Genomic DNA, 27,372 nt, shown 5'->3' with positions numbered 1-27,372 from the left:
GGGCTAGAGGTCCCAACTAACCACCCACCTCTCTCCCGCTTTGCGATGTTTTCGCTTTTATAAACGTTTCCTTTCTCGATGTCTTTAGGAGACAGATCCTGTTTGGATACAAGGGATTGAAGGAACAAGAGGAGAAGAGGCTCGGCTCTGCTGCGTCTAGTCACCTGTCTGGATGGTGCGATCTCGTCCCTCTTCCATCTGCTGGCTCAGGAAGCTGCTCTCAGAGGAGTCTGATGTGTAAGCAAGGATAAAAACCCACCACACTCGATGCTGTGCCCCTTAGCAAGGCGATATCTTAAGGCCAGCTTCTTCCACCATTTACACCAACAATTAACTAGGTTGCTCTGCTAGAAAGCACAACTCGGTGTCTGCTTTTAAACCAAGAAGATGAGGTGAGCGTGCGGCGTGGAATAATTACTAAAGCGACCAAAAATACAGCATTGTTCACACATTACGGAAAGGTATAAAATCAAAAAGTTTCTAGGGTAGAATACAGCCACAGCTGGGATGCGAAGAATCCACCACGTCATCTGCGATTCCCTGTACAATATTGCTTGCAAAGCAACACGGGGGGCGGGGGGCGAAGTGCAATGGAGAGTCCCCGGTCTCTCCCTGTGATAATCCAGCAGGTGTGGGAACGAGATGGTCCTACGGAACTGATCAGCTGCAGATTTGCTACCCCGAGCCAACAGTCTGTCGGATTTGGATGAAGTGCTGTCCTCTGCGCGAACTTTGCTCGTTATAATGTCATTATAATACCAAAACACACCTCCATCCCAAAGGCTACCCTCCTCCTTGAGGTAAACTCTACCTCTAAATGTGAAGCGAGAGAATTTTACACCAATCAATCATAATAAAGGCATTTATGACTGAAGTCACTCAAACTCCACCTTGAAGGTAAAAAATAGTATAAAAATAGCCCAAGAAAGGGGGGATATCAGGGAAGACACCGTCGGGAACAAGCCAAGGAGGACTCCATCACAGACTGCCTTTGACTTCTGGGACCAGTCGACGGGCTGAGCCTTTCTTCCCCCCCATAGGGATGCCTTTGGGTAAGACTTCGACTGTACCAAGCGCTTCCTCGGGAAACGTAGAAATCTCTCTAGAGAATCTCTTCCCTACATTTATAGCCAGGCCGTATTATTTATAACTTTGTCACGCGTTTCGTATCATTAACAATACTTTTATATGCACGTGCTCTGCAGGCAGCGTATTTATCACCAGCAATCCTAAGAACCCATATAGCTGTTGCTTAAATAAACTGCACTGTTTAAGTAGCTGGTCGTTTCGGTTCCTCATCGAACGCAACCAAAGACTTGAGAGTGGCCGTGCTAGTTCAGGAGCACGACTAGACTGAAGGTGCAGTCCACTACTAGAGTATCCAAATCCTAACAGCTGAATATATCCGACGCGACTGGACTGATAGCGGTGAATTGGGCATTGCTCAGAATTTCCACCTAGCCTCCCACCTGGGGGAGGAGCGTTAGAACGCAAGGGGGTTTATTTTCTGCCAAAACCCTTTTGCCCCTTTCACGCAACGCGCGGGCAGCTTATTCCCACTTCTTTCCAAGAGGCCCGGGAGCCGGGGCGCTCCCATCCCAGCCATGTACCAGCTTCTCTGCGCATCCCTTCCCGCTCCCACGCACCAAAAACACGAGTCCCAGAACTTGCCAACGCTGAAAGAGGAAGGTCGGGAGGAGGAGGAAGGCAGAGGAAGTGCTTGGTGAGGGGTGGAAGTTGGAGAGGAAAAGGGCGGAGAAGCAGGGGTTGGAGGAAAGACGGTAAAAGCTGAACGAGAGAAACGTCTGCAGATGAGCAGCAGCAAAGGCTCAAAAATGGAAAAGTGTCAGAGATAAAGCATTTCCGAATGCCTGCACGACTAACGCTGTCCGAGCAGAGGTCCCAGAGTCTAGCTTTGGGACTCTGATATTCCACACATCATTCAAGAGCGATCAGAACATATGCAAAGCAGCGTCAGCCCTTTGCCCTCTAGCCCACAGTCAAATAGATTCAGAGTTTTGTATTTTACAAGGAAAACGAAGACGAGTCACCAGGTACTTTTTGGCTAAATAAAAAAAAAAATAATGTTTTGCAAATATTTGCAGTTTGAAAGGCATTTTAATAAAAGTGCGCTGAAACTCTTCAACGAAGTTTTCTTTTGCGCAGATTTTAAAGAACGCCTACCTATCTTTCGCGTCATAATAATACAGCGGTATACTGCAGAGAACATACAGTAGTCTTGTATTAAAGTGTCAACCATTTTGATTTGGATCAAAAGTCATTTTGTGAAAGAAAATCCAATAGCGATAAAAAATAACCTTTAAAAATATCACGTTTCTTGTATTTGCCAGTTAACTACTTTGAGCGTCACAGCAGAGAGGAGTCCAGTCAGTTAAAACACCCTTAGAAAACATTTTTTAAGGCAACTAAGCGAGCTAAAAAAAAATCATCGTAAATTATCTTCTTGAGAGTCAAGACATTAGTTTTCTTCTCAAAGGGTGGATTTTTGCTGATTTCTCACAAGGCCTTGACAGAACGTCCTGTAGCCTTTCTTGGTAAGCTCTCTCTGCTGCTAGACCCGATTCGTATTCTCGCTTCTTCTCTTCTTCCTCAGCATCACGGGCCTGTTGTCGATAGGCAATTTGAGCCCTGAGTTGCTCTCGGTATTCTTTTGCTTCTTTTACTTTTCTGGAAGTGACATATGAATCGCTTATTTATGAAGTGTGGGTGGAAAAAAAAAAAACCAAACAACTTTATTTAATCTGTTAGCGTTCAACCTTAGACTAAAGAACCGTTCAAAACTCCTTTTAGGTGACGGTAAGAGGACAGAGAACGAGAGCGTCAGGGCTCAGCCCTTTCCTAGCTCAGCCCCATTGCTGCGGCAGCCTTCCGCCCCATCTCCACTCCATCCTTCCAAAGATAACAAGTTACTGCCGACGGGGAAGGCTCCTGCAGCCGCGTCGTACTGATATTCTAGGAAATGGCTGTCAGAAGAAATCATTCTTCCATCCTACCTCGAGACTCATCTATTACTTTCACCGCCCTCTGGAGAAGCAGTGGAAGTCTACCCGTGTGTTCGGCCACTTCTGGAGCAGGAGTCACAGAGGCTCACGCGGAGACTTAAAGTCAAGACTTGTGCGCTAACGCAACGCACTTGAACCACAAACACTTACTGACGCCGCCGAATGCCAGCTTTGCTACGTGAAGCATAGCCATAACGAAGCTCAGCGTGTTTCCTTCAGAAGGGTGAGATTTCTGCCACAGCCAGGAGATTGTTACCAACGAAGCCGGCAGAGAACACAACAGATACTGGCTCTGGAAGGAGCTATTCGGTTACCTCCCACAGACGAGTGTGGAGAAAGGGCAGGAGTACGAAAGGGAAATGGATTAAGTGAAATAAGGCCCTTTGCCCTAGGCTTTGCGTGACACCCAGAGGAACATTTCAGCTACTGCGGATAACTTATTCTCCCCCTGAGGAACTGCAAGAGGAGGAGAACCCCGCGCAGCTGGGTTCCGTGCAGCAGTCTGGTGTTTTGGCAGCCGAGTATATGATTGTTTAAGGGATGTGTGGGTGGGTGGGGTTTAGCAATAAGCCTGAACACACTAGTTCTCCCAGGTAAGTAATGAACTAACCTTTCATTAACCCTCCTCCCCCAACCTCTGCCACTCCTAACGACAGCTCAGAGTACGAGGGGATGTTTTTAATAAACGTGATGGATGGAAAAGCCCACAACGAGGATATGTAATGGAACGCCATTATTTGTATGATGAAATCAGAATTAGTGATTTAATACCAACTGCAATATAACAGGGCTGCTATCGAGCAGTTTGGAGCAGAGCCTCTCTGAAGAGAAGAAAGCCCGCCCAGTGCTCTTAGTTACCCGAAAATGAGAATTAGCCTACTCACAAGTTTGAAAGATTGATACGAAATGAAATGAACGCATGGCATAAAAGAAAAAATACCTTGCATGCTTTTCCTCTTCTATATGCTTGAGTTCTGTGATTGCTTCAGCTAATAACTTCCTCTCTTGAGCGAGTTCTTCCCGCTCCTTCGCATTTCTCTGCACTGAAAAAAAAAATAAAACAAAAACAAACCCCAAACAACGAAACAACTTTTAGAAGATAACAGCATCGCTAAGCTTGAAGGGATTGTATTAGAGCCAAGTAGTCTAATTAGCAAGCCTGAGCTTTTTTGCTTCTGGAGAGGCACACGAACAAGGGCAAGCCTATTCTCAGCTTATTTATTTCTCATCCACTCAGAGTACTAAAGATTTCACATTCAGAACTTCATCATAATAACATCATAATTAATAATAATGATTGTTTGCTGATGCAATCCTTACTTTACCGGGCTTTGCTCTGGTGACAGCAATGGGAAACTAGCGTGAGGAATGCCTGCCTGTAGGAGTGAAGTTTGAGCAGCAGGTTCAGAGGTGGTGGCATTGTTGTCCACGCGGGGCCAGATGGGCTTCCCAAAAGCCAGTGTGTTGTACTCCCTCCGCCTTTGCCAAGACTTGCGTTCGTGCGGTTTGGTGCACAGACTGTTACAACTTACCCTTCTCCTCCACCTGCAGTTCTCTCGTATCCAGGACATCTTTCAGTAGCTGCTTTCTAGCCTCCTTTTCTAACCGCATTTGCTCAGCCTTCTTGGCCCAAACCTTCGCGATCTCTTCATCGAGGAGCTTGTCCACCTCTTTTTCTCGCTGTTTCTCCTCCTCCAGCTGTTGAGCCAGGTGTGCCAGGTAAGTCTGTTGCTCCTTCAACAGCTCTTGCTGCAAACACACAGACATTTGCTGATCTGAGTTAAATGAGTTCAAAAAAGCCTTTTAGAACACAAAGGGAAGTGGTAGTTGGCGGCCAAAGTGAGAACTGGGAGCCTAGGGCTCCATTCCAAACCCTGTTATGGGAAAGGGTTGTGCAGAATCTTCTTCCTGGCCAGTCGACAGTGCCTGGGACAGCAGCGTAAAAGCACAACAAATACCGAGTGATCCCTTTCCCCATGGCAGCTCAGCCGCCTAAAACACCGACATTTTACAAACTTTTCACAGCTGACCAGGCTACTTCGCCATCACCTGTGTTAGAAGCCTTGGGATCCAAAAAATACAATAATAAATAAGTATCACCTCCTCTACTTTTGGCTAACAGTGAGTTTATACAGCTTTCCTAACCTACGTGAGCTCCTAAATACCGTGAGCAGAGTAATGAACGCAGCTCCCTGCGCTCTCAGAGTTACATCGAGACCCGTTTTCAGCCTGAAGTTGGACAATCTACTTGTTTTAAATTTAGGAAGCGACAGACACCTCCATCATTTCGTGGCATCTCCAGGATATTTAACGAGAGGTTTTGCATCTATATATCCAGGTATTAAAGATGTAAAACTGTTTCTTAGCATTAATTAGAATAAGTCAAATAAAATAAGTTAAACTTTCCTCTGCAGTTACAATAAATCAGGTCCATGAAACAAAAAAAATATTCTTCTAACCTCCGTTACCCCTTTTATCTAGCCTGGTAGGCTCGCTGATTGCAAAGCACGCTTTGAAGTACTCGCTGTGGCTTTAACGGATAATGGGCTTCTTCAGAGAAGTAGAGCGCTGGCAGGAGGAGAGGCAACAGGCTGTGCAACAAAAGAATCAACGCGTTCAGCAAGAGGGACTCGTGTCTGATCTCATTTCGACTGCGCAGATCACCAAGGGCCACAAAATTAGTCTAGATGAGGCATTGCCCCACAACTTCACAAGGAACACCTCTAGCCCTTACTTTTCTCTTCGTTTTCTCCTCAGCGTCCTCCTGGGGTTCCTGAAGAGATTTTTCCAAGATCTTCATCTCTAGGGCAAGTTCACCTTGTTTTTCTTCATTCAGACGCTTCTGCTTGTCCTGTGCTGCGCCAAGCAACATATCCCTGCGTTCCTTCTGTTTCTGTAGTTTCTCCCTCTGAAGTTGTTCATTTTCTAGCTGAAGCTGTTGCTGCTGCTCTTCCTACAACATTAAAAACAGCCACCTTGTAAAATCATCGCGTAACTTCCAATTAAGCGACGGCTAGAATCAGTTTAACTGGAACACTGAAGAGCAAAGATAAATATTTAAAGCCTTTCTTGTTGACATTAGGGAATGAGTGTCATCCATTAGACCTGTTAAAGCATGAACATTTTAGCGTATCATTCATTAGAACTCAGGATTTTTCTCCGCAATTATCCCATGCACTTCCATAACAAAAGACCGGAATGCCTGATGTTCTCCGAATATTTCAAGCGGGTAGACAGAGTCATCTCTTTAGAGAAATGAATATCATGGCAGTCTTTACACGCAGACGTAACTACTAACCAATACCAGAGCCGTGTGTTCCTCCTGTTTCTGCGTGTATGATCTGTCCTGTGTCTGCACTGGATGTTCAAGGCACTGAATCTCTAGCGGACATACGGATGCACAAAGTAATTAATTGGATCCTGATATTCTGGTGGGCAGTTCCTGAATTTCCATGGCTTCAAACCATTCCACTTTATATTGTAAAGAACAGAAAAAATGGACAGTGACGTTGAGTTCTTAAGAAAGAAACAATGAAAAAGAGCAAGTGTATATTCAAGATCAAACAGCTATATGTACATCCAAGATGATTTACCCCCCAAAAAATCCCAAAGTAGCATCAATGCTGTAACTCAGCATAATTCCTGAACACCCTGCATTTGAATAAGTTTACAAGCACGACTGCGCTCAGTTGTAAAACAGTGTGTGGCCATCATTAACTTATCTACAGAGCTCAGAAACAATGCCTCAGTGGTCTTGAAAGTACACAGTTTTTTGTTAACCTGTTTTTAAATTAAATGTCAGCGACACGGACAGTGGCATTGAGTGCACCCTCAGCAAGTTTGCTGATGACACCAAGCTGTGTGGGGCAGCTGACACGCTGGAGGGAAGGGATGCCATCCAGAGGGACCTGGACAGGCTGGAGAGGTGGGCCCATGCCAACCTCAGGAAGTTCAACAAGACCAAGTGCAGGGTCCTCCATCTGGGTCGGGGCAATCCCAAGCACCGATATGGGCTGGGCAGTGACTGGCTTGAGAGCAGCCCTGGAGGAAAGGACTTGGGGGTGCTGGTGGACGAGAGGCTCCACATGAGCCCTCAGTGTGCACTTGCAGCCCAGAAAGCCAATCGTATCCTGGGCCGCATCAGGAGAAGCGTGGCCAGCAGGTCGAGGGAGGTGATTCTCCCCCTCTACTCCACTCTCCTGAGACCCCACCTGGAGTACTGCCTCCAGTTCTGGAGCCCCTGCTACAAGAGAGATATGGACGTGCTGGAGCGTGTCCAGAGAAGGGCCACGAGGATGATCAGAGGGCTGGAGCACCTCTCCTATGGGGACAGACTGAGAGAGTTGGGGTTGTTCAGTCTGGAGAAAAGAAGGCTCCGAGGAGACCTTCTGGTGGCCTACCAGTATCTTAAGGGGGCCTACAAGAAAGCTGGGGAGGGACTTCTTAGGATGTCAGGTAATGGTGGGACTAGAGGGAATGGATTAAAACTAGAGATGGGTCGATTCAGACTGGACGTGAGGAAGAAGTTCTTCCCCATGAGGGTGGTGAGACACCGGCACAGGTTGCCCAGAGAGGTGGTGGAAGCCCCATCCCCGGAAGTTTTTCAGGCCAGGCTGGATGGGGCTCTGAGCAACCTGATCTAGTGGGAGGTGTCCCTGCCCAGGGCAGGGGGTTGGAACTAGAGGATCTTTGAGGTCCCTTCCAACCCTGACAATTCTATGATTCATAATGTGAATAAACATTCTAACACATGTCAGCAGGTTTGTTGTAAACAATGTGACTAACCTTCTGCATAGGGAAGTACCAGCTGCACCTCCTAAGGAATGTAACTTGTTATGCTGGACATAAAGCACCCACTGAAACACTCTCAAACCCAAAGCTGACTTTGCTACCTACCTGAATGGTCAAATTCACTTTCGGAACCTGGTAAAACAGCTCTGAAACTCAGTATATTTTAAGGCACAGAATAAGTAATACAAAAAAAAAAAACAACCACACCTTTGAACAGTAAAGACGGAAAGAAAGTGGAAAAATTTAGCAGTCTACAGGGCAAGTTGGCACATGTCTTAGGCTGAATTCTGACGTCAGTGAAGTTGCGTGAGAGTAGCCAAGGATGGGATCCATGGTGCTTATTCTATGAAACTTTATACGATGGGGTAACACAACACTGCAACTGTACAAAGAAATTGTTACCAACCATCCATCTGCAAGCCAGGACCAAAGCGCTATGGCAGAAACTCATCTAGCACTTCAGAAACTACAGCCAGAATAACATGATTTAAATCACCTTCTCAAGAAATGACAACTCTTTAACAAGAAGAAAAGGCAGAGGGGGAGGAAGGCAGCTAACATAGGTAATGTAGCTAACGCAAAAACTGCTGCCTCTGTTTTGTCATCCAGCCTGAGATATCTTGAAGTACACTTACGGTCTCTCGTGGCAAAGGCTCAAGTTGTGCTTCACTAAATAATCTACTTCCATTGCAACAACCAGAAAAAACCATTATACACAGAGACACTTAGCTGTCCACGGTGTGTCCTTCACCCAGATGAAACCCCTGATCGTTAGAGGCTACCAACTCTGCGCTGAGAATCTTGTAACGAGGCCATCTGTCACATCCCTCTTCTGCTGAAAAAGGATTACATCCCATTTTCAAGGCAGAAACTCTCCTTTGTGGACCCTCTGAAGAAAGCTTTTTCTCAGAGACTAAACCACTTTAGCAGAAATTTATCTCCTTGACAGAGCCCAAGGCAGCTGTCTTCAGGGGAAGCTACAGAGTCTTCTAGTCTAACAGCATTCTTCTGAGAAGGCCAGTTAAGAAGAAGCGTTCTTTGCCTGGGAGGTTTGGCAGTACCTTAAAAGTTGTTACAAGAAAACAATTTAATTTTGCATGTTTTTACATAAGTGAAACATTACAGTCTAGCTAGAAATAAAGACTCTACCTTTATACAGCCAGGATTTTCAGAGCTTAAGATTCATTCTTGTCATTATTTTTTACAAAGTAGTGGAGTATATACCTTGCCAACGTCAGCTTCCGGTGCCTAGAAGAGTACCCTGAGTGATCATTCAATCACTAGGTGTAAATAGCTGCAGAATTAAGACTGAGTCCGAACTAAGTATAACTCACAAAGTCAACGCAGAACGCTGTGAACGAGCAAGCCTCGCTGAAGCCAGCACAACTACAGCAAGCCTACAGTGGGGAGAGATGAGGGGGGAAAAAAAAAAAAAAGAAAAGAGGGTAGTGGCCAAACAGTAGGGCCAAGGTAGCCAAACGCCTCCCGTGACGTGATGCGCAACAGCAGCCAGCACTAATAGGGCAGAGCGCTTAGGAACTGCTTGTTAATTTGTTAAAAATAATGGATGTAGATTCTAAAATTCAGTCAGTTGGGGCATAAGCAGTTGGGATTTTTCATATAAACGCGTCTCTTCGTGTATGTGTCAGGGTCCTGAGCGCACCAAAAAGCTCTGCAAGCTCCCCGCAGGGGTTTGGCTGCCTCCGCTCTGAGCCTGGGATCTCTGAGCCTGGGATCAAAGAGCTGGGAAGAAGCGGTGGGAGAAAGGGCTGAGAGGAGTCGTTTGGGAGCTGCAGTTTGGCTCAGCCTCTCGCCTTCAGTGCCCACGTAAGCTACGTATCGTGGTCTGAGATCTGGTGTTACGCGTTACAGCTGGGACACAAGACACTGTAGCTGGGAAAGGACAAATCAGAAAATTGCAAAGATGTCTGGCAAAAGCTTAAAAACATTTCCATTTCCCACAAAGGCTCTGAGAGGCTTTGAATGCCAAAAATCCTTTACAATGCTAAGTTTCAGAAGATGTATTTCTGTCTGTAAACAGGAACGCATTCGCCACAGCTCTGGAAAAGAGGCTTAGCGTAATAGGACAGTCTCGGATACTAATGGAATCAGTGAAGGTACAAATAAGGTATGGATTAATCTGAATGTCTCCTAAGCCTATCATTAGGAGGGCCTTATATAGAACCCTGAATTGAGAATGATATGGAAATTACCAGCAATCGCGCCTCTTCTTCCTTCAGCCGCTTCGCCTCCTCTCTGTGAGCACTGAGCACTGCTACCTGGGCACTGAGCACGCTCAGGATTTCCCGGTTCTGTTCCGCTGATTTCTGCATCTCCACCGCCTCTCGCTTTTCCTTAGCCAAACTATCCTCTTTCCAAAGCTCTGCAAACATCTCCTCCTCCTTCTTCTGTTGCTTTTTCAGTTCCTCCTTCAGAGCTACCTGGGCCAGCCGGTCTTCACACAATTCCTTCTGATGCTTCTTCATCCGCTGTATGCGAAGCTCCTCGCATTGTTCTCTGAAAGGCAACATAAAAGTTTAAAAAAAAAAAAAAAAGCCTGAAAATAATAAGCAAGTTTGGAGGCGTGCGATGGCTGGAGGCTCCCAGCTCATAAGTACTCGGAGGAATACAGCTCGGGATTGGCAAGTTCTACACCTGCTCTGCCACTGACTCCTTGCGAGGCCTACGGAATCAGAGCCTGATTTGATGGAGATTTTGACATTAACGAGTGGAAGAGCAGGTCCTATATTTGCATTTGTAAAAAAAACATATATGCATGCGCAATATATAAATATTTTATACATATAGTGTGTATTTATATAATGCATATGTGCATATATGTAGTTGGAATATGCATGGTGTGCAGTTTTTTATATACATAATTTTTTAACATGTAAATCACACGCGCACGACGCTTGTTCAAATGGGGAGGTTGCTCTTTATTCCAATGAAGTTTAGACTTGGTTTACTAGGCGCTTGAAAGCTCATTCATATTCAGAAAATAACTCTGAGAGCAGAAATTTAGGTTACACAGCCGAACAGGAACCACTGGAAATTTATTCTTTTTTTTTTTTAAATTAAGTTCTGTGGGATAATTCAGAAGAGTTGCAATAAAAGTCTGGAGAAGCTACAAAGTCAAACAAGTAATACGCAGCTTTCCGTTGGCATTTACTCACTGCAATTGAGCTGCATGTAAGCAGGAATTTATCTTCGGTTGAAGAACACGCGACTGTTTACAGATTCTGCTTTTATTTTTGCAAACAAAGCACTACTGAGATCAACAGACGCTATCAAACACTATTTAATTTGAACAATAAACAAGCATTTTAATTCTGTTCTATAACCGCGATGCAGATTTTCATAAAATCAAAATGCGAAGCTAGCAGAAAACGGTGAAGTTCTACAAGCGTCAGGGATCTATAAGCTGTAAGGACGCGAGATAGACACACAAGCGCTGCAAAGTCCAAAGTTATCTCACAATTTCAGGCTGAGTGAAACCATCTTCTACACATTATTGCAACGCTATTTAGAAATTCATTGCAGACAGCATAAGATGTCATTGACCGAATCTTGAACGACTGCATGACAGCAGTAGTTACCTGTACAATGTGAAATACTATTATTTTATACAATGTTTAGCCAACAATCCTGTGTAGCAAAAATATTAAATATTCATCAAGCAACTGTCTCATAGTACCATCAGTCTCCACATCAGGTAAGTTATTTAATAACTACAGCAATAAAACAAAAATCTAAATGAATTCCGTTAAGATTTTTCTTTTCTTAACTTCAAATAAGTTTGCCAGCACTAAAGGTAGTTATTTGGTGGTTTGCTTTTTCGCCTTCCGTGGCTCTGCTAAGGATCTGTCTTTGCAAAGGCTTCGCTTTTCTAAACGATCGCGAAGTCCAATATAGGTGCTGTCTCCATCTAAACCCCCATCTATATTCCCTGACCTGGGTTTCGGGTATAGAATTAATAGGAGGGTTATTCTCTGGGGCCTTGGGTTCACACCTCCACGGAGGCTACAGAAACGATGCAAATTTGGCTTCTCCCTGAGGTGGGTTGTTGTATCTACTGGCAGTGAGGCAAACAGGATGCAACTGGTGGTCTATAACTTATTTCCGCCCTAAAAGTAGCAAAATTACGCTACAGAGTAACGGCTCCTTTATTGACGCGGCTCCTTCGTCACCTCCTGTGAACAGGCGCAGAATAAGCACGGGTCCTGGTATCATTAACGTGTGGTTGAGGCAACTACCAGCGTGTAATAACGATGTGTTGGCTTACAAGAGCTTCCAAAGCTTTACCAATAAAGCTCCATGCTAAGCCCGCCTAATAAAAATTACTTAGGGCTTATAAACTGCAAAGAGTATTTCCCTGAAAAGCCCTCCACCGGTTCAGAACCGGCTGAACAAGCTGCCGACAGACAGCAAAAGTGCCAGTGCTGAAAGCCAGCCTGACCCTGCTCTCAACGCCACCCGCAAGAGCCATCCGAGCAGCCAAACTTTCATCGGAGTGCTGCAAAATCAGAGCTGTGAGCGCGGAGGGGAAGGATTGCACCACCTCGCTCTTCCTTGGCGCTGCGGGAGTGGGACACAGCCAAAGAACGCAATCCGTGACCTGTAATTTTCATGCAGAAGCAGAGGTCTCACCGCATTTTCTTCCTGTCGGCATCGACTGTTTGCTGCCTCACGTTTCAGCTGTAACCTTTGGGGGCTGTGGACATCTCTCTTCATCCTCTGACTGTAAAGCACCTAATGCCACGGAGCCTGTGGTGAAAGGTGCTACACGCTATACACAAACAATAAAAGGGAGCGCAGTGCCATGAAAACAAAATTCTCCTTTTGCCTGATATCCAGAAGGTATTTCTAACTTCTTAACTGTTCCTGACGGAGAAGAAACAACGCTAATCTGTCAAGTCCCCTTTCATCAACACCAAGTCTCTGTAACAGGTTGCCCAGAGAAGCTGTGGCTGCCCCATCCCTGGAGGGGTTCAAGGCCAGGTTGGCCGGGGCTTGGAGCAACCTGGGCTGGTGGGAGGTGTCCCTGCCCAGGGCAGGGGGGTGGAACTAGGTGGTCTTTAAGGCCCCTTCCAACCCAAACCATTCTATGATTCTATAAGATAAAACCTCCTGTGCTTTTCTCCCCCAATTTTAGGACACGCCACATCCTCTAACCAAACGATGGGTTCTTCCCTGAGACCTGGGCTCGTATCCTCCGAAGAAGAAATGTGTGGGACCATCCTCAGCTCAGCTTCAGAAGAGGAAATACAGGAACGAAGGAGCAGATGGCTGTTTTACCTCTTGTCCGAGACAGGAACCTTCTGACCACTGGTTGTCCCAACCATGAAAGCAGAGAGCAGCAGAGCACTGTGCACACCGTGAGCCACGGCACGCTCCACGAGGTGCCCCTGCCTTCAAGCAAGTCAAGAAACGTACTACCTCATTGTCCGTTTTCTTACTTTTTAACACTAGGATCTATCTTCCACCCTCCTGGGTAGGAATTAGTGGTGATTACAGACTACAGTACTAATTCGTATTCATGGAAAAAACGTATTTCTCAAATGTTCCGAGGGAAACATGCCATTATTAAGATTTGAAATCTTACACCATTAGAAATAACTGTATTCCCTTAACACAACGGGTTCAAAGTTCTTTCAGCGGTGAAGGAATAAAGAATTAGTTATTCCTTTTCATGATTATAAACTAATCTGAATTTAATTGAATTCTCGGAGGGGAAGAGAAGTTAAATAAAGTGCGGCACGGTTAGAATTTTAATATAAAATAACCCTGTAATTGCTTGATTTCATCAAAATAATTCCTTCAAAGCAGCTTTTACAGCAACCTATAAACATCTGCTCCCCCAGATGGCTGGTTTCCTTCCTCGCTTTGCCATCCTAAGCTTCTTAACATTAAAATTGTGCCTGTATGTAGCCACTTCCCAAAGACAGAAACTGCATTTATCCCCCGTCCCAAGTTCTTTATTGATTTAATGGCTGCACTACAGAGTTGCTGCGATAACAACGTTCTCTGTATGGATGCTTCTGATGTTATCACCAGGAGGAGGATGTAATATGTGTTTTATGCAAATGTTAAGACATTGCAATTTTCTTTAAAGATCCCAACGATGAACACGCCCTCGGGCTAAAACTGGCTGAGTATCTTTACATACAAGTTGTACGAAAACTAATTCCAGGGATGCTCCGAGGACTGTGCCCTCCGTCACCTTGTGACAAAGGACTCTTCCTGGCTAATATCAGGACCGAGAAGCTGTTGAATCTATATCCTCAGGCTACAGCTCCAAACCCAGCCACGCGGCTGATAAGAGAGCTGCCTTTTAGTACTCTGGAATAACGTTCTGGGAGTGCTATATGCTATAGGTGCTCCTATAGCTCAGGTTTGAGAATTTATATCTGCAAAAAGAGTGGAGCGCCTCGCTTAAAAGTTAAAAGAAATATTAAAAAGTCTGTCTTACCTTTCCGAAAGACACTCAAAATAGTGGTAAGTTCACAGGCAAAGAGAAACAGAAAATACAATACATTGGGGTGCAGGAAGTAAATATGTTTTGTACCATTAATCAATAATACTAAAAATAAAAATAGTGTTTACTTCCTATTTACCTCACCCTCTTATTTCTATTTTTGCATATGTTTTATAATGTAAACAATATAATAACACAGTTGTACAAGTATATAAATTATAAATATGTAACCATATTGGGGGCGAGTGCTAAAAATTTTTTATAGCAATAGGGGTGCGCAATCAAAAAGGTTTGGAGAGCAGTGCCCTTGAGGACAGGTTGTGACACAATTACACATTTCTGGTTGCGGATCTGCAATAAGCGTTGGCCTCCTGAGCAGCAAAACCTGCTCCCAGATCTCCGCACGGACCAGGAGGAAGAGTAACAGCTAACAACGGGGGAAAACGAGATTTGGGGCTACTTAAAAAAGACAGATTCAGATATTAGAAGTCACTAATCTCATCAGAATCGATCAGCACGGCAGAGACTTCCTTTCTCATTGGAAAAGGACAAAGAAAAGACTTGAAAACATTTCTAAGCATATACATGAAGAAAGATGTCTTTCCAAGGAGAGATCAACAGACAAGGTGAACTGTTGTCAGCTGGTGTTATTGAAGTTTTGGGGTTTTTTTTTTTAGGGACCTTAATTTAAAAGTAGAAAGAGACAGAGCTAGAGGAAGGGAGGGAGGAACTGACTATGAAAATGTATTGCCGTGACATCAGGACGTCAGTCAAAAGGACACTGCGTGCTGCAGGATGAAGATTCATTTGCAGAAATACTCAAAGATTGCCACTTAACAGCTGTGAAGAAAGATGATTTCACTGCCTCTAAATCCTCTGAAAAACTGCAGCCAGCAGAATACCACCTAGTAAAGCTCCGACAGCACTTTCTAATGGGACACTATGGGGCATGAGCATTGCCTAGATCCAAGAGCAGCCTGGGAAAGGCGGAAGGATGATGGGAATGATCGCGTAATACTGAGTGAACCCGATATCAATAGGGTTGTACTGGGAAGAAAGAGGACCTGCGACAGGCAAGTGCTGCATGAAAGTCCACGTACGTATCACCAGATGATGAGATTTCACTGGTGGGATTCATTTCGCAATTAAAATGTGTAAAATGAGGCGGCTAAAGAGGAATCTACACAAGAGCTAAATTCCCATTCTAATCAATGGGAACCTAATCAATGCAATTAGCAGAGGCTAGCGTGCAGTTCAGTTGGCAGACCAGTATATGCCTACTTTAGGATGACATTAGGTTCCTTTAACTGCCCTGATCTCAATGAAGAGCTACGGAGTAGAACAGGATTTCAGATTCCCAGTGAATATAAAGATACCAACACTCCGATGCCTACCTTTGTGTGTCTAAATCGCAAGCCGAATCCCTTCTCCTTGGCATGTTAAACAAGCTACACGTACAAAATAAAAAGCACTCCAGCAGCGTCTCCTCTAAATAACTTTAAAAGTGAGTTTCAACCACTTTGTGTGCGGGTAGGGAACCAACTAGAAATTGTAAATAGCGAGGGCTGTATTTTAAAGCCAGCATGTGAACTTAGAAGTGCATACACTGCCTTAACACCTGTCTCCCCACAATTAAGAAACCAACATTTATCTGTGAAATTAGTTAATTAGAGTTTATGCACGAGTGAAAGCAAGCGTTGATTTTTATCCCTAGCCTCTGCACACTGAGAAGCAGGTGTGGTGGATTTCCATAGCACTGTGAGAGACTGGGAAGAGACACTTCAAATGATTACAATTAAATTACATTAATATTATTTTCATCCCTTCCTTTGAAAAACCAGATTTCCAAGAATTGAACAAGTCAGATTTTATGCCAAGGCCTCTGGGCCTGATAAACACCTGCAAATCTTAATGACTTCAAAAGACGCTGCTAAGCTCTGCATCCAGGAAGATTTGGCGCAGAACTTGAGGTTGCGTTAAAACCTTTGCTTTGGCTGGTACTCTTGAAAAATACGCAATAAATAAAACACTGTCTTTTTAGACAATCGTAGCTTTTCAAGGATCTTTGATGTATTAGCTTAATAAGCACGATTTAGGCCAAACTGACCTTCCATGAACCCTTTTCACTCCAATAACACAAAGCCGAAAGAGAACTATATGCCAGAACAATTAGAAAACCAGCTGACTGGGCAGGTGAAAGCGCAGGGATGCTCACACAGGACGAGGATTTCGGCATTGCAGTTGGAAGACTGTTTTCATGGTGTCTCAACCCTTAAATCAAATAATGGAGACAGGACAGTTCTCTGCACCTGTTACCTCCATTTCTATTAAGTTTTTTCTCACACAGTTTGCAGCATCACCAGTTTGGATCCCTGCTCTTTAGAGGCTGCACCCCTTCACTGAAAGTCAGAAAAAGATTCGACTCCGCTCCGCTACATGCGACACAGCTGAGGCCTTCCAGCTGCTGGCAAACCTCTACCCAAACCACGTTAAGTTTTTTTTTTTTGTAGTATCATTTCAATCGCCTTCGTCTTTCCTCCCTCAGTTTATTATTGTCACCTTCTTGTTAAATTGCCTCTTTGTATTTCCTTAACCCAAATTCTATTTTATAACATACCGGAATTGCTGCTCTCGTTTTTCAACCACCAGTTGTTGTCTTTCTTTTTCTCTCTTCTCTCTCAGTAATTTTGCTCGCTCCCTCATCTTTGCTTGTTTTTCCAGCACCGTTTCTTCAAGTGCCTCCATCTCAGTGACGTACTTACTTTCCTCTGCCTCCAGAAGCTCACGAAGCCTGTAATGAAAACACTTTTAAATAAAAGCTAAAACAATCCTTCTGTTGAATGATTAACTTTCAGTTTATTTGTTACGAATGCAAAATGGGTACTGGGCTCCTTTCAACACTTCTGGCAAACGCCAAAGAAGGGGATATCCAAGGGAACATCCAATTTTTAACTTGGGGATCATTCCTGTTGTGCCCATGGAGGGAATCTTACAGCGCAACAGGACAGATTCTGTCCTGGCAGGATTTAAGCTCCTTATCTTACAAACCCATTTCCAATTCTGCTTTACAACTTCAGCCCCCCGTTAAACAAATTCTTCTCGTTTCCAGGCTACGTTTCTCAGCAGTTGATATCAATTTGGTCTTGTACTGTTGTTATCCTCCAGCGTAATCCCTCCCTGGTATTTACTACCCTTCTCTACGCAGCTATAATTGTATCTCCTCTCAAACTACCTTTTGTTATTTTAGCATCTGTAAACCACCTCATCCTGAAAGATCTTTGATGAGAAAATTATGACAAATTGGCAATTTTTAAACCCACCGCCATTTACCTCTCTATCAATCCTAGCAACAAGGAAGCTGAGGCTAAGGAATCCAGAAACTCATTAATTCCAGCCCAAATGCCACAGCAGCCTCCGGGAAATCACTCTCACCTTTATGCAACGGGATGCCCCTGCATGAGCAACAGCACTGCGGAACTACGCTGGAATTGCTGGGGCGAGTTACAGCAGCAAAGCCAAAGGGCGACTAATTCTGGAAACCGAATTGCACTCTCTTCACCCAGTCTCCTTCCATGGGGCTCTTAAGCTGCTAAATAAGAACAAACCCCGTAAAGTTCAACCAAATCCCTGCTCCTGGGAGGAGTAAGCCAACGCACGGGTACGTGCTGGGGGCTGACTGGCTACTAAGTGGCGCTGCAGAAAGGGATCTGAGGGTCCCGGCAGCCAACAAGCTGAAATAATCCAGCAATGCACCCTTGCGACAAAGCAGGGCAACAGCAGCTTGGGCTGCGTGAGGAACTGCCGGGAGGTGAGCCTTCCTCTCACCACTGGTGACACCTCAGCCGGAGCACTGGGTCCAGTTCTGGGCTCCCCAGTCCAAGGAAGCTACAACCTTAGTGGAACGAGCCCAGTGAAAGGCCGCTGAGATGATTAAGGGACTGGAGAATCTCTCCTAAAAATCTCCCGAGAGAGCTGGGACTGTTCAGCCTGGAGAAGAGAAGGTTCAGGGGGACCTTATCAATGTATGAGAGGAGGGAATGCAGAAGAGGGAGACAAGCTTCTTTTCACTAGCGCCCAGTGACAGGACAAGAGACAACGGGCACAGATTAAAACACGTGAAATTACACCTGAACACAAGGAAACACTGTGAGGGTGGTCAAGTATTGGAACAGGTTGCCCACAGGTGGTTGAGTCTCCACGCGTGGAGATAAACAAAACCCAAAGGGACAGTCCTGGGCAACTGCTCTAGGTGAGTGTTTGAGCAGGGGGTTGGACTAGATGATCGCAGGAGGTTCCTTGTAACCTCAGTGATTCTGTGCAACTGGTGTACAATTCCTGTGAAGACACATCATACGAAGATAACCAAACTGATGACCTTCACAGTTCCCAAGTCACTTAACATGAAAGAGTAACTGAAATTAAACCGCATGATTTTTTTTTTTCCTAAGATCAGCACAGCGCGATTCTGTTCTTTACGAGACAGTAATGTGCCTCACCTTTATTATTTGTGAAAGACTTCTGACAAGTTTTCATTTCTTTCAGCTGCCTGTGCTGAAAAGTATTACTTACAGGACGTAAACATTAAGTTAACGAGGTTGCAACAAAACCCTCAGCTACACCCAACAATTAGAGCTTCTGACACTTTATCAAAGTACCCCTCACTCTCTTTAAAAAAAATCAAGCAAAGTGCTATAATACTACTTTTATCTTGCATTTGGCAGCTGGGGCTCTAAATGCCACCTAAAATGTACTAGTTACTGTGTTTGAATATGTATCTCTAGTGATTGGCTCAGTGATTAGTACTAATAACGAGAGCCCAATAGCTACTGTTTGCTCTACATTGCTGCCTGATTGACAAATAAGCATGCCTGTGCTTTCTGCTACGATGAATAACAAATTCCATGCCCCAACGCACAGCGTAAAATACAACGCTCGGCGTTCTACTGAGTGTTTTTCCCTGTAATCATTCCTCCAAGCACACACTTAAGTTGAAAATTGTAGGGCAAATATTAGCATTAGCTACTTGTTTGCTACCTCTCTCTTCTCTCATCAGTCCCTGCCAGATATTCCCGCATTGTCGCATCCACCTTTCTCTGCACGGCGCTGTGCAGCCATTTTTGGTCGTTGCGTTGCTGCCACTCAGAGACGCTGCGATACTGGTTGTAGAGCTTTAAGAAATCAGCATGTTCAAGGAGCTCCTTTTCTTTCTGTCTGCGGGCCAAGACAAAATTTTCACTTGTTTGTTCTTTAAGCAGCTTGGCTTTCTGTAAGAGAAGGCACATGTCAGCGGTAAATACACAATCAGCCATTCTGGGCTTTGTTTTTCAGTTGAATTCATGACAAAATAAGCACTTCCGGCACTTGTCAGGCCACAACTGGAATACTGTGTTCAGTTTTGGTCCCCGCTATGAAAAAGCGGATGTGGACAGGCTAGAGAGGGTCCAGAGAAGGGCCACAAAGATGATCCAAGGACTGGGAAACCTGCTGTATGAAGAAAGGCTGAGAGAACTGGGTTTGTTCAGCCTTGAGAACAGAAGACTTATGGGAGACCTTATCACCATGTTCCAATATTTCAAGGGTGGCTACAAAGAAGCTGGAGATTCCCTTTTTACATGGGAAAGACAAGGGGGTACAAGTTATTCCAGGGGAGACTCCAATTGGATATGAGAGGAAAATTTTTCACAATGAGCGATAGGAGTAATCTCCCCAGGGAAGCGGTGGATTGCCCATCCTTGGGAACTTTTAAGATACAGCTGGACAGGGTGCTGGAACGCCTTTTCTAAAGCGTGCTTGTGCCAAGAAAGGTTGGACCAGATGATCCTTGAGGTCCCCTCCAACCTGGCATTCTGTGATAACACCAAACAATGAGAGTTCAAGGTAATTAGTGGTAAATCCCAACAAGCCTTCCCTTGAAAGAGCACACCACCAGTTCAAGAGCATGAAATAGCTTCAGGTGCTAGCACTTGTCTGTTGCCCAGACTACAGCTTAAATCTATACATCCAAGAGGGTGTTTATGGTCTGCTTTACATGTACCAAACACACACTTTCACCACGGGTAACCTCCAGCCACCTCCCTCTCCATCACAGCTCCCCGGGGCTCTGAGCGCCTCCTCACACACGGCCGCCCCCACCCTTTGGGACCCACAAAGGGGCGACCTCGCCCCACACGGGTACAGTCTCCACCAGGGACCCGCAACCGGGTGGGAGCGACTCCCACCAAGGCCTTTAGCACCCGCACCGCAGCCAAGCCCGACCCCGCTTCCCGGCTCCTCTCAGAGGGGGATCGCGATGGGGTGCCGGCACCAAGGGCCCCTCACCAGCGCCCAGAAGTGCAGGAGAGGCCCGCTCGCCTCCCGCCGCCACCGCCGCCGAGCCTCCATCGCCGCGGCCGCGCCGCCCGTTGTTATAGCAACCCCGCGGCGGCGGAAGTGACCTCATGACGCCGGGGACGTGCGCAGGGGGGCGGCTGAGGGAGGAGGTGGGGCCGTTATGGCGGCGGGAGGGTGGTTTCGCCGGAGCTGTGAGTCCCTCGAGGGTGACAGGGCATAGAGCGCCCCGCAGAGCCCCTGGTTCGCTGTGAAGAGCCGGTGACACCTAGTGCGAGCAGAGGCACCCGATGGGTGCGGGAGTGATACAGTTGCGAGTCAATAAGGTCGTTAAAGGAAGGTTTAATGGCGGGAGCGGGTTCCCCGTGGCCACCGGTTGGCGGTCGCTCTGTGAACCCTGGGGTAGAGGCCTCCCATGGTAGGTGTCCTGCCCATGGACAGAGTCCAGAGCTGCCCCGGGGTGGAGGAAAATGGGAATCATAGAATGGTTTGGGTTGGAAGGGACCTTAAAAATCATCCAGTTCTAACGCCCTGCCCTGGGCAGGGACACCTCCCACTAGACCAGGTTGCTCCAAGCCTCATCCAGCCTGGCCTTGAACCCCTCCAGGGATGGGGCAGCCACAACTTCTTTGGGCCACCCATTCCAGTGCCTCGCCACCCTCACAGTAAAGAATTTCTTCCTGATAATCAATCTAAATCTCCCCTCTTTCAGTTTGAAACCGTTACCCCTTGTCCTATCATTACACTCCCTGATAAAGAGTCCCTCCCCATCCTTCCTGTAGGCCCCCTTTAGATACTGGAAGGCCGCTATAAGGCTCCTCGGAGCCTTCTCCAGGCTGAACAACCCCAGCTCTCTCAGCCTGTCCTCATAGCATAGGTGCTCCAGCCCTCTGAGCATCCTCGTGGCCCCCTGCTGGACCCGTTCCGACAGCCAAAACGTACGTTTGTGGGTCAGCGATTGCCTCAAGTTCATTGCCCCCAAAGGTGGCGCAGGACAAAGCTGTTGCTGAAGCTCTGAAGCCCAGGAACACAGATACTGACAAGAACGTTGCTTTCTTGCAGATAATCTTGCAGACTTGGCTGATAAGTTGCAAAAATGCTGCAGAGGAAGAAATGTCGATGTTGAAAGCCGAGTGTGAAGCTTGTTCTCATTCCATCGCAGTTGGCAGTGTGATTACTTCAGGTATCGGTGATGGGATCCTTGCACCATCAAACAAAGCTGTGTCGCATGCAGCATTTGCACACTGGAGTATGCGTCATGCCACCATGGTCATGCTTGAACTGGAATCCCTGGTGTTTATTTCCGTAGAGACTTAATGCTCTCATCCTATTGTGGCTTACTCTTGGAGGCGTTTGGAAGAGGGAAACAACTTCACAGCAGGGAACTGCAGCATTTCCCCCTGAAAATTCTCATATTTAAGTGTTGTAAGGGCTGAGTTTCTTGGTATATTACAGTTTTGCGTAATATTTTATCGTAGAATCATAGAAACGTTTAGGTTGGAAAAGACCTTTGGAGGGTTTAATGGTAAATGTTGCCTTAATCTTAACATTTACACAAAACCAGATCAATTTTATGTATAATAAAGAAATATAGACAGTCTACAAATGTGTAGCGCTTCCATTTGTTTGAAATCTGAAAAAAAAATAATAAGGGGGTTGTGGATCCTCCAGTCCCCTTAATAATGTTTTTTTGTGAAGTCCCTCCACCAGCTTTAAAAAGATTTACTCCTGAAAAAGCTAATTTTAGTCCAAAGGCATTACGGATGTGTCATGACTTTGAGCTGATTTTACATTAATGTTAGCTGAAAGAACAGATTCTCCCTAACTTGTGCCAAAGGGGATCCTGGTCGCTGCGTTGTTCTCCAGGGCTTCCTCCCTGGGGGAATATAGGTAAGATACATGTGGTATATGGTCTGTCCTGGCTTGGATTCTCCTTCCTGAAACCTCTCTCTAAGGAACAGCCAAGGAACTTTCCAGAAAAAAGCCCCACTTGACACTGAGGTGTCGACAACTGCCCAAAAATCAGAGCTTTAGATGTGGGCCAAGGTTTCAAACTGTTTTAAGCATAATGGGGTCAGCCACAGAACGGGATGGAGTCACCTCTCCTTTCTCTCCCCGTTCAGACAGATCAGCACAAAGCTACAGCTCATGTAGCTAAACCCAAGTAACGGGACGATGAGGCTCCTCGGGCTCGATCTGCCTGGGCTCGGCTGCAAAAAGGCCAATGTCGGCATCAGCTGGGGGAAGACCAGCACCATGTGATGAGCTGGAGCAACTCAGCAAACTGGAGCTGTTTTTTCAAGAGCAAAAGCTGCAGTGGGAAAACCCAGCGAGGACAGTTGGGCCTTTCTGCTCTTGCGAGGAAGTGTAAGAAATTGATTGATACCAGCTAATGAACAAATCCCCCTTTTCTTTGTACAGAAGAAACCTTTAACTTCTTCCTCTAGAAGAAAATTTAACCCAAGGGAACCAAAGTCATCCCCACCCCTCATAAAAGACAAAACCTGTCTTTTACAGTGGCTGCCTGTTCCTTTTGTGTGTGATTGTGGTGGCTGCATCAGCGAGCACTTGGGCACATCAGCTCCCTTTCTTCTATGGGATCAAAAGTCCTTCTGCTCCCAGAGCTGCCCTGGGCTTCCCAGGCTGGGGCTCTGAGAAGTTGCCGCTTCCTCTCTGGTTCTGAATTCCCCTGGGGTTTCCTCACCGGTCACACTCCAGACCATCTCAGGTTTCTCCGGTCATGCTCCCTTCTAATCTTTCCTGCCAGCGCCTTCAGGCAATCTTCCAAATACTCGATTAGGGAAATCATGACTCCTGTTTTTTATGTCTTTTTGGTACTTTTATTCTTTTTTTTTTTTTTGAGGGATTTGCTGTTTGCTCAGATCCACATGACTGGCTGAGTCAGGAATAGGGATAGGGGAGTCACACAAACACCCCTCCATTGACATGCTTCGCATGAGTAGCGGAGCTCAGAACTTATACTAATGCACCTTAAAAATACAAGTTAAAAATAAAGCTTTTCTTTCAGCCGTGTGTTCCTGCCAGCACCATGCGTCTTGGTGCAGAGCCCCAGCTGCGGCAGGAATGTGCTGTTTCCCCCGAAAACGCAGCCTCACATCTTGGCTCTCATCTCTCGCCTTGGTGATTAATTTGAATTTGTGCTGGCAGTAAGTTCTGCGGCCCGAGTCCTGCAGATATTTCATCGTGCAGCTGTAAGCAGCGTCGACCACCAGCATTCTTTGGGGTTATCTATAATAAAGCATGTTTTCTTCTTGCAGCCGTGTGTCTCCCCGTGGAATTACGTGGCAGCAGGATACAAGCTTCTAGTGTTGGCGCATCATTTGGAGATGAGTAATTCTTGATGTTTGATCGACTCTGAGCTCCGTGTGAGGGCTGAGAAGTTTTGAGTTGGAGACCGGGAGTAGCCAGTCAGCTTTCAAATATTAGGAGCTGAAAAGAGACGTGTCAGCTTCCTGAGTGAAGAAAGGGGGCAGCCGATGGGATGTTTGGCCTCGGCTGGTGGTATCAGCTGCGTGCACGCGTCGTGCTTGGTCACTGTGGTTTAAATGTACAAGAGCAAAGATCAGAGCCCTTCCCCGGCCACGTCTGAGCCAGGCGCCATCAGATAAATGCTCTTTTTCACCCCTGACGCCCACAGCGGAAGGGAGTGGGAGACAAGATCAGCTGCTCTCCTCTCTCCGCGCCCATGGGCAAGTAGAGAAGGTGGTGGTCTCCTTTCTTTCTCTCAGCCTTGAAAGAGCAAAGAGTAACCACAAAAAGGGAACACAGCGTGAAGGAGGGGTGAATAATCCCAGCATGAGATTGTCATGAACACAGACAGTGCATCTTAGGGCTACCCTGGCAGCAGATTTACCCAGATTGGTGGATCCGGCCATTAAAACTGCACTTATTTCTGAAAAGTCGCCTTTGGTCCTTCCCTATCTCCCTGCCCCAAGAGCTGATCCACCAGTGCTCTGCTCAACAAACTTCTCTTTCTCCTCCCTGCATGCTCCGGGTTTCACTGGGAAGACTCTGTCCTCCTGCCCGTGCTTGTCGGTACCCAGTGCTGCCAGTATTCTAGAGCTACTGGTCTAAGTCCTGTGCTGGACACAGCCCCAAAGCCTCATCTGGTTTTAGGTGCCAACATTTCACTGCTGCCACTGGGATCCGGAGACCAAAACATCTTTGGATTGCTTTAGCCGTATCTCGTAACGACACCGAAATATCACAGAAGAGCTAACCAGGCATCTCTCAGGATTTCATCACCTGCGTCCTACCTGGCTGTCCTCGGTCACCAGCTCAGCAAGTGGGATAAGACCAGTAGCGTGGTCAAAATTCCCCTCCCAGCAAATCAGGGTCGATGGAGCAGAGCGGAGCGCGAGGCTTGAAATCGCTGCAGTCACAGCTTCGGGGTCGGTGCAGCGTTTTTTATAGAACCCGCTCAGCAGATTCCGGGCAGGAACAATTTCCCTACTGTAAAAATGAGAAAATGTGAATATTTGTTCCTGCGAAACACATTTTTTCACCATTGGGACAAGAACTGAGTGTGTAACTTGGCTAATGTTTAAAAAGGAACTGAAAGTATTTGAGTTTCGAGTTTTTCAAATTCACTTTTTGCTAATTTTATCATCTCCGTAAAAGATTTATTTCGGTCTTTTTAGCTATAAAGTTATTTCTGCTGATTGTGAAATTTCCTTCCCGTTATTTTTACGTATTTTCAAGAGACCCAAACCGTTCTGAGAAATAAGATCGCGTACTATCCTTCTGCGTCATCCTCACGTGCCAACCACAGGAGACTGATTTGCTGTCCCCGTCGCCCCACTGGTCACCAAAACGTCCGGCGCAATCGGCAGCTGGCACAGTGGAGAGCGGGGATAAAGGGTGAGAGTCAACGGGAGAATGCGGAAAGGGCAGGTTACGCTGAGGTTTTATAAACGGGTGGTTCTCAAATGAACTTTGATGCGCTTTATCCTAGAGGACTTTAAAAAGTGTTTCCAGCCTTTGCGGTGGGGGTTTCAGGAGGGAGGCAGGGTGCTGGCAGGCTGAGAAAGGGGGGATATAGGCTCTATTTTTTTTTTGGTTTTTTTTTGAAAAAAAGGAAAGGGCTTGGAAATTACAAGCCAATTAACTTCAGCTCCTGAAAAACAACATCAAAGAGACCATGGAATAAGTAATTGGGAAATCATCCGTAAGCAACTAAGAAGAAAATACGGGGAGATGAATACCAGCCGACGGAGATTTGTCAAGGACAAATGGTTTCCCTTTAAATCTCATTTCCTTCTGTGATGGGTAACAGGCCCTGTGGGGAAAGAAGCAATAAATATCAGCTGATAAGGCTTTTAACACCTCCCCGCACCCCACGCGGCCCATGGGGAGCCATCCCCGGCCAGCGGACAGTCACCCCCAGCTTGCTGTCACCTGGGCTTCTGCGCCCACCTCTCGTGGGTTTTAATGTCAGTGATCACCTGGAGAAGTGAGAATTTAAATCTGGAGAGCACGCGGAGGTGGCGAGGGGAGGACTGGGGGAGGGACGGAGTTTCCAAACTCCGTTGAGGATTTGGGGGAAAGGGCTGAAAAATCGCATGTGGCGCAGAAAGGACAAGGGCAGGGTCGTCCACCCCGGCAGGAATAATTGGGAGAAGTGGGTGGGGAACAGCTGACTCGGGAGCGGTTCCTTCAGCAGAAATAGATCTGGAGCGCTCGATGATCACATGCTGGAAGTGAGTCAGGAATGCCACGGCCCTGCAGGAGAAGCCAGAGGGCTCCGGCGTCCTCGTGGGCACAGCCAAACCCTGGGGGAACAGGCTCCCCGTTTTTAGGCACTTGCAGAAAAATGAGGCTTAGTGGGAGAGAATCAGGTCTGGAAAATACCTGAGCTGACAAACTGTTCAGTCTAGTGGGAAGAAAACTAAAAAGAGATATTTTCAGACACGTTTCTGATGTGGAAAAGGGAATTTTTGTCTTTACGGAGTTGATGCTCGGTGCGTAAGGCAAAAACGTAAGGATTCCTTCTCCTACCAAACGTTACGGCTTCCAGTGCGAACCCTCGAGCTTACACGGTGCAAAACACGCAATAAATCAATCGGTGTTTTCCCAACATGTTTCCTAAACCACATTCAGATTTAAACCGAACGATCCTACCCAATTCATCCAGGGCAAAAGGTCCCGCGGCAGAGAGCAGCTCTGGAAACGGGGTCTCCTTTTAGGTTATCTTTCTGTTATCATATTAGATACTTTTAATTTCCTTCTTTCCCCCCATTCATTTCCAAAGTTGCGGAATTTCCAGCTTACTCCTTTTTTAAAAACCCACGTTCAACGGGAATCTCTTGCTTTTAAGGCTAATTTGATGGAGAACGGTGCGGAATATCATAAGCGGGGCTGTGCGAGACGGCCGGGATACATCTCCACGGGCACCTCCTCCTTCTGGCAAGCCTCGCCCACCTTTAATAAAATATAAGCTGTCGTTGATTTTAAGAGCGTTTTTAAATTAATAACATTTGAAAGAGACGGCACACAGCTGGTCACATTTTGATTAAGACCGCCATTTCATTCTCATTGCGAAACGACCTTTATTATATTTTTAAATGAAATCGAGAACTAACGAGCGACAATAAATGGAAGCAATATTGTGATATTAAAGAAAGGTGGGCTTTGGTTGGCAAGGTGGTTTCTTTGGTGCGGCTTTTTTTTTTTGTTTTTTTTTTTAATTCCTTTACATTTCATTTCAAATGCAACTTCAGAATTCGCCTTTTC

The 27,372-nt window shown here is 46.0% G+C and overlaps 1 protein-coding gene across 1 annotated transcript; it reads right to left on the bottom strand.

Moving 5' to 3' along the window:
• Window positions 1-1,371: 1,371 nt before the first annotated feature.
• On the bottom strand, window positions 1,372-20,729 carry CFAP53 (cilia and flagella associated protein 53). The gene is made up of 8 exons (XM_074571055.1): window positions 20,611-20,729; window positions 19,327-19,556; window positions 16,910-17,083; window positions 10,028-10,331; window positions 5,758-5,976; window positions 4,556-4,772; window positions 3,964-4,066; window positions 1,372-2,688 (listed from the first exon to the last, which is right to left on the bottom strand). The coding sequence occupies exons 1-8, from the start codon at window positions 20,671-20,673 to the stop codon at window positions 2,472-2,474; spliced, it is 1,527 nt and encodes a 508-aa protein (XP_074427156.1). The 5' UTR covers window positions 20,674-20,729; the 3' UTR covers window positions 1,372-2,471.
• Between the last annotated feature and the right edge of the window lie 6,643 nt (window positions 20,730-27,372).

The sequence above is a fragment of the Larus michahellis genome, chromosome Z, assembly GCF_964199755.1.
Source record: "Larus michahellis chromosome Z, bLarMic1.1, whole genome shotgun sequence".
Lineage (NCBI taxonomy): Eukaryota > Metazoa > Chordata > Aves > Charadriiformes > Laridae > Larus > Larus michahellis.
This window is presented reverse-complemented; position numbering and strand designations above follow the sequence as displayed.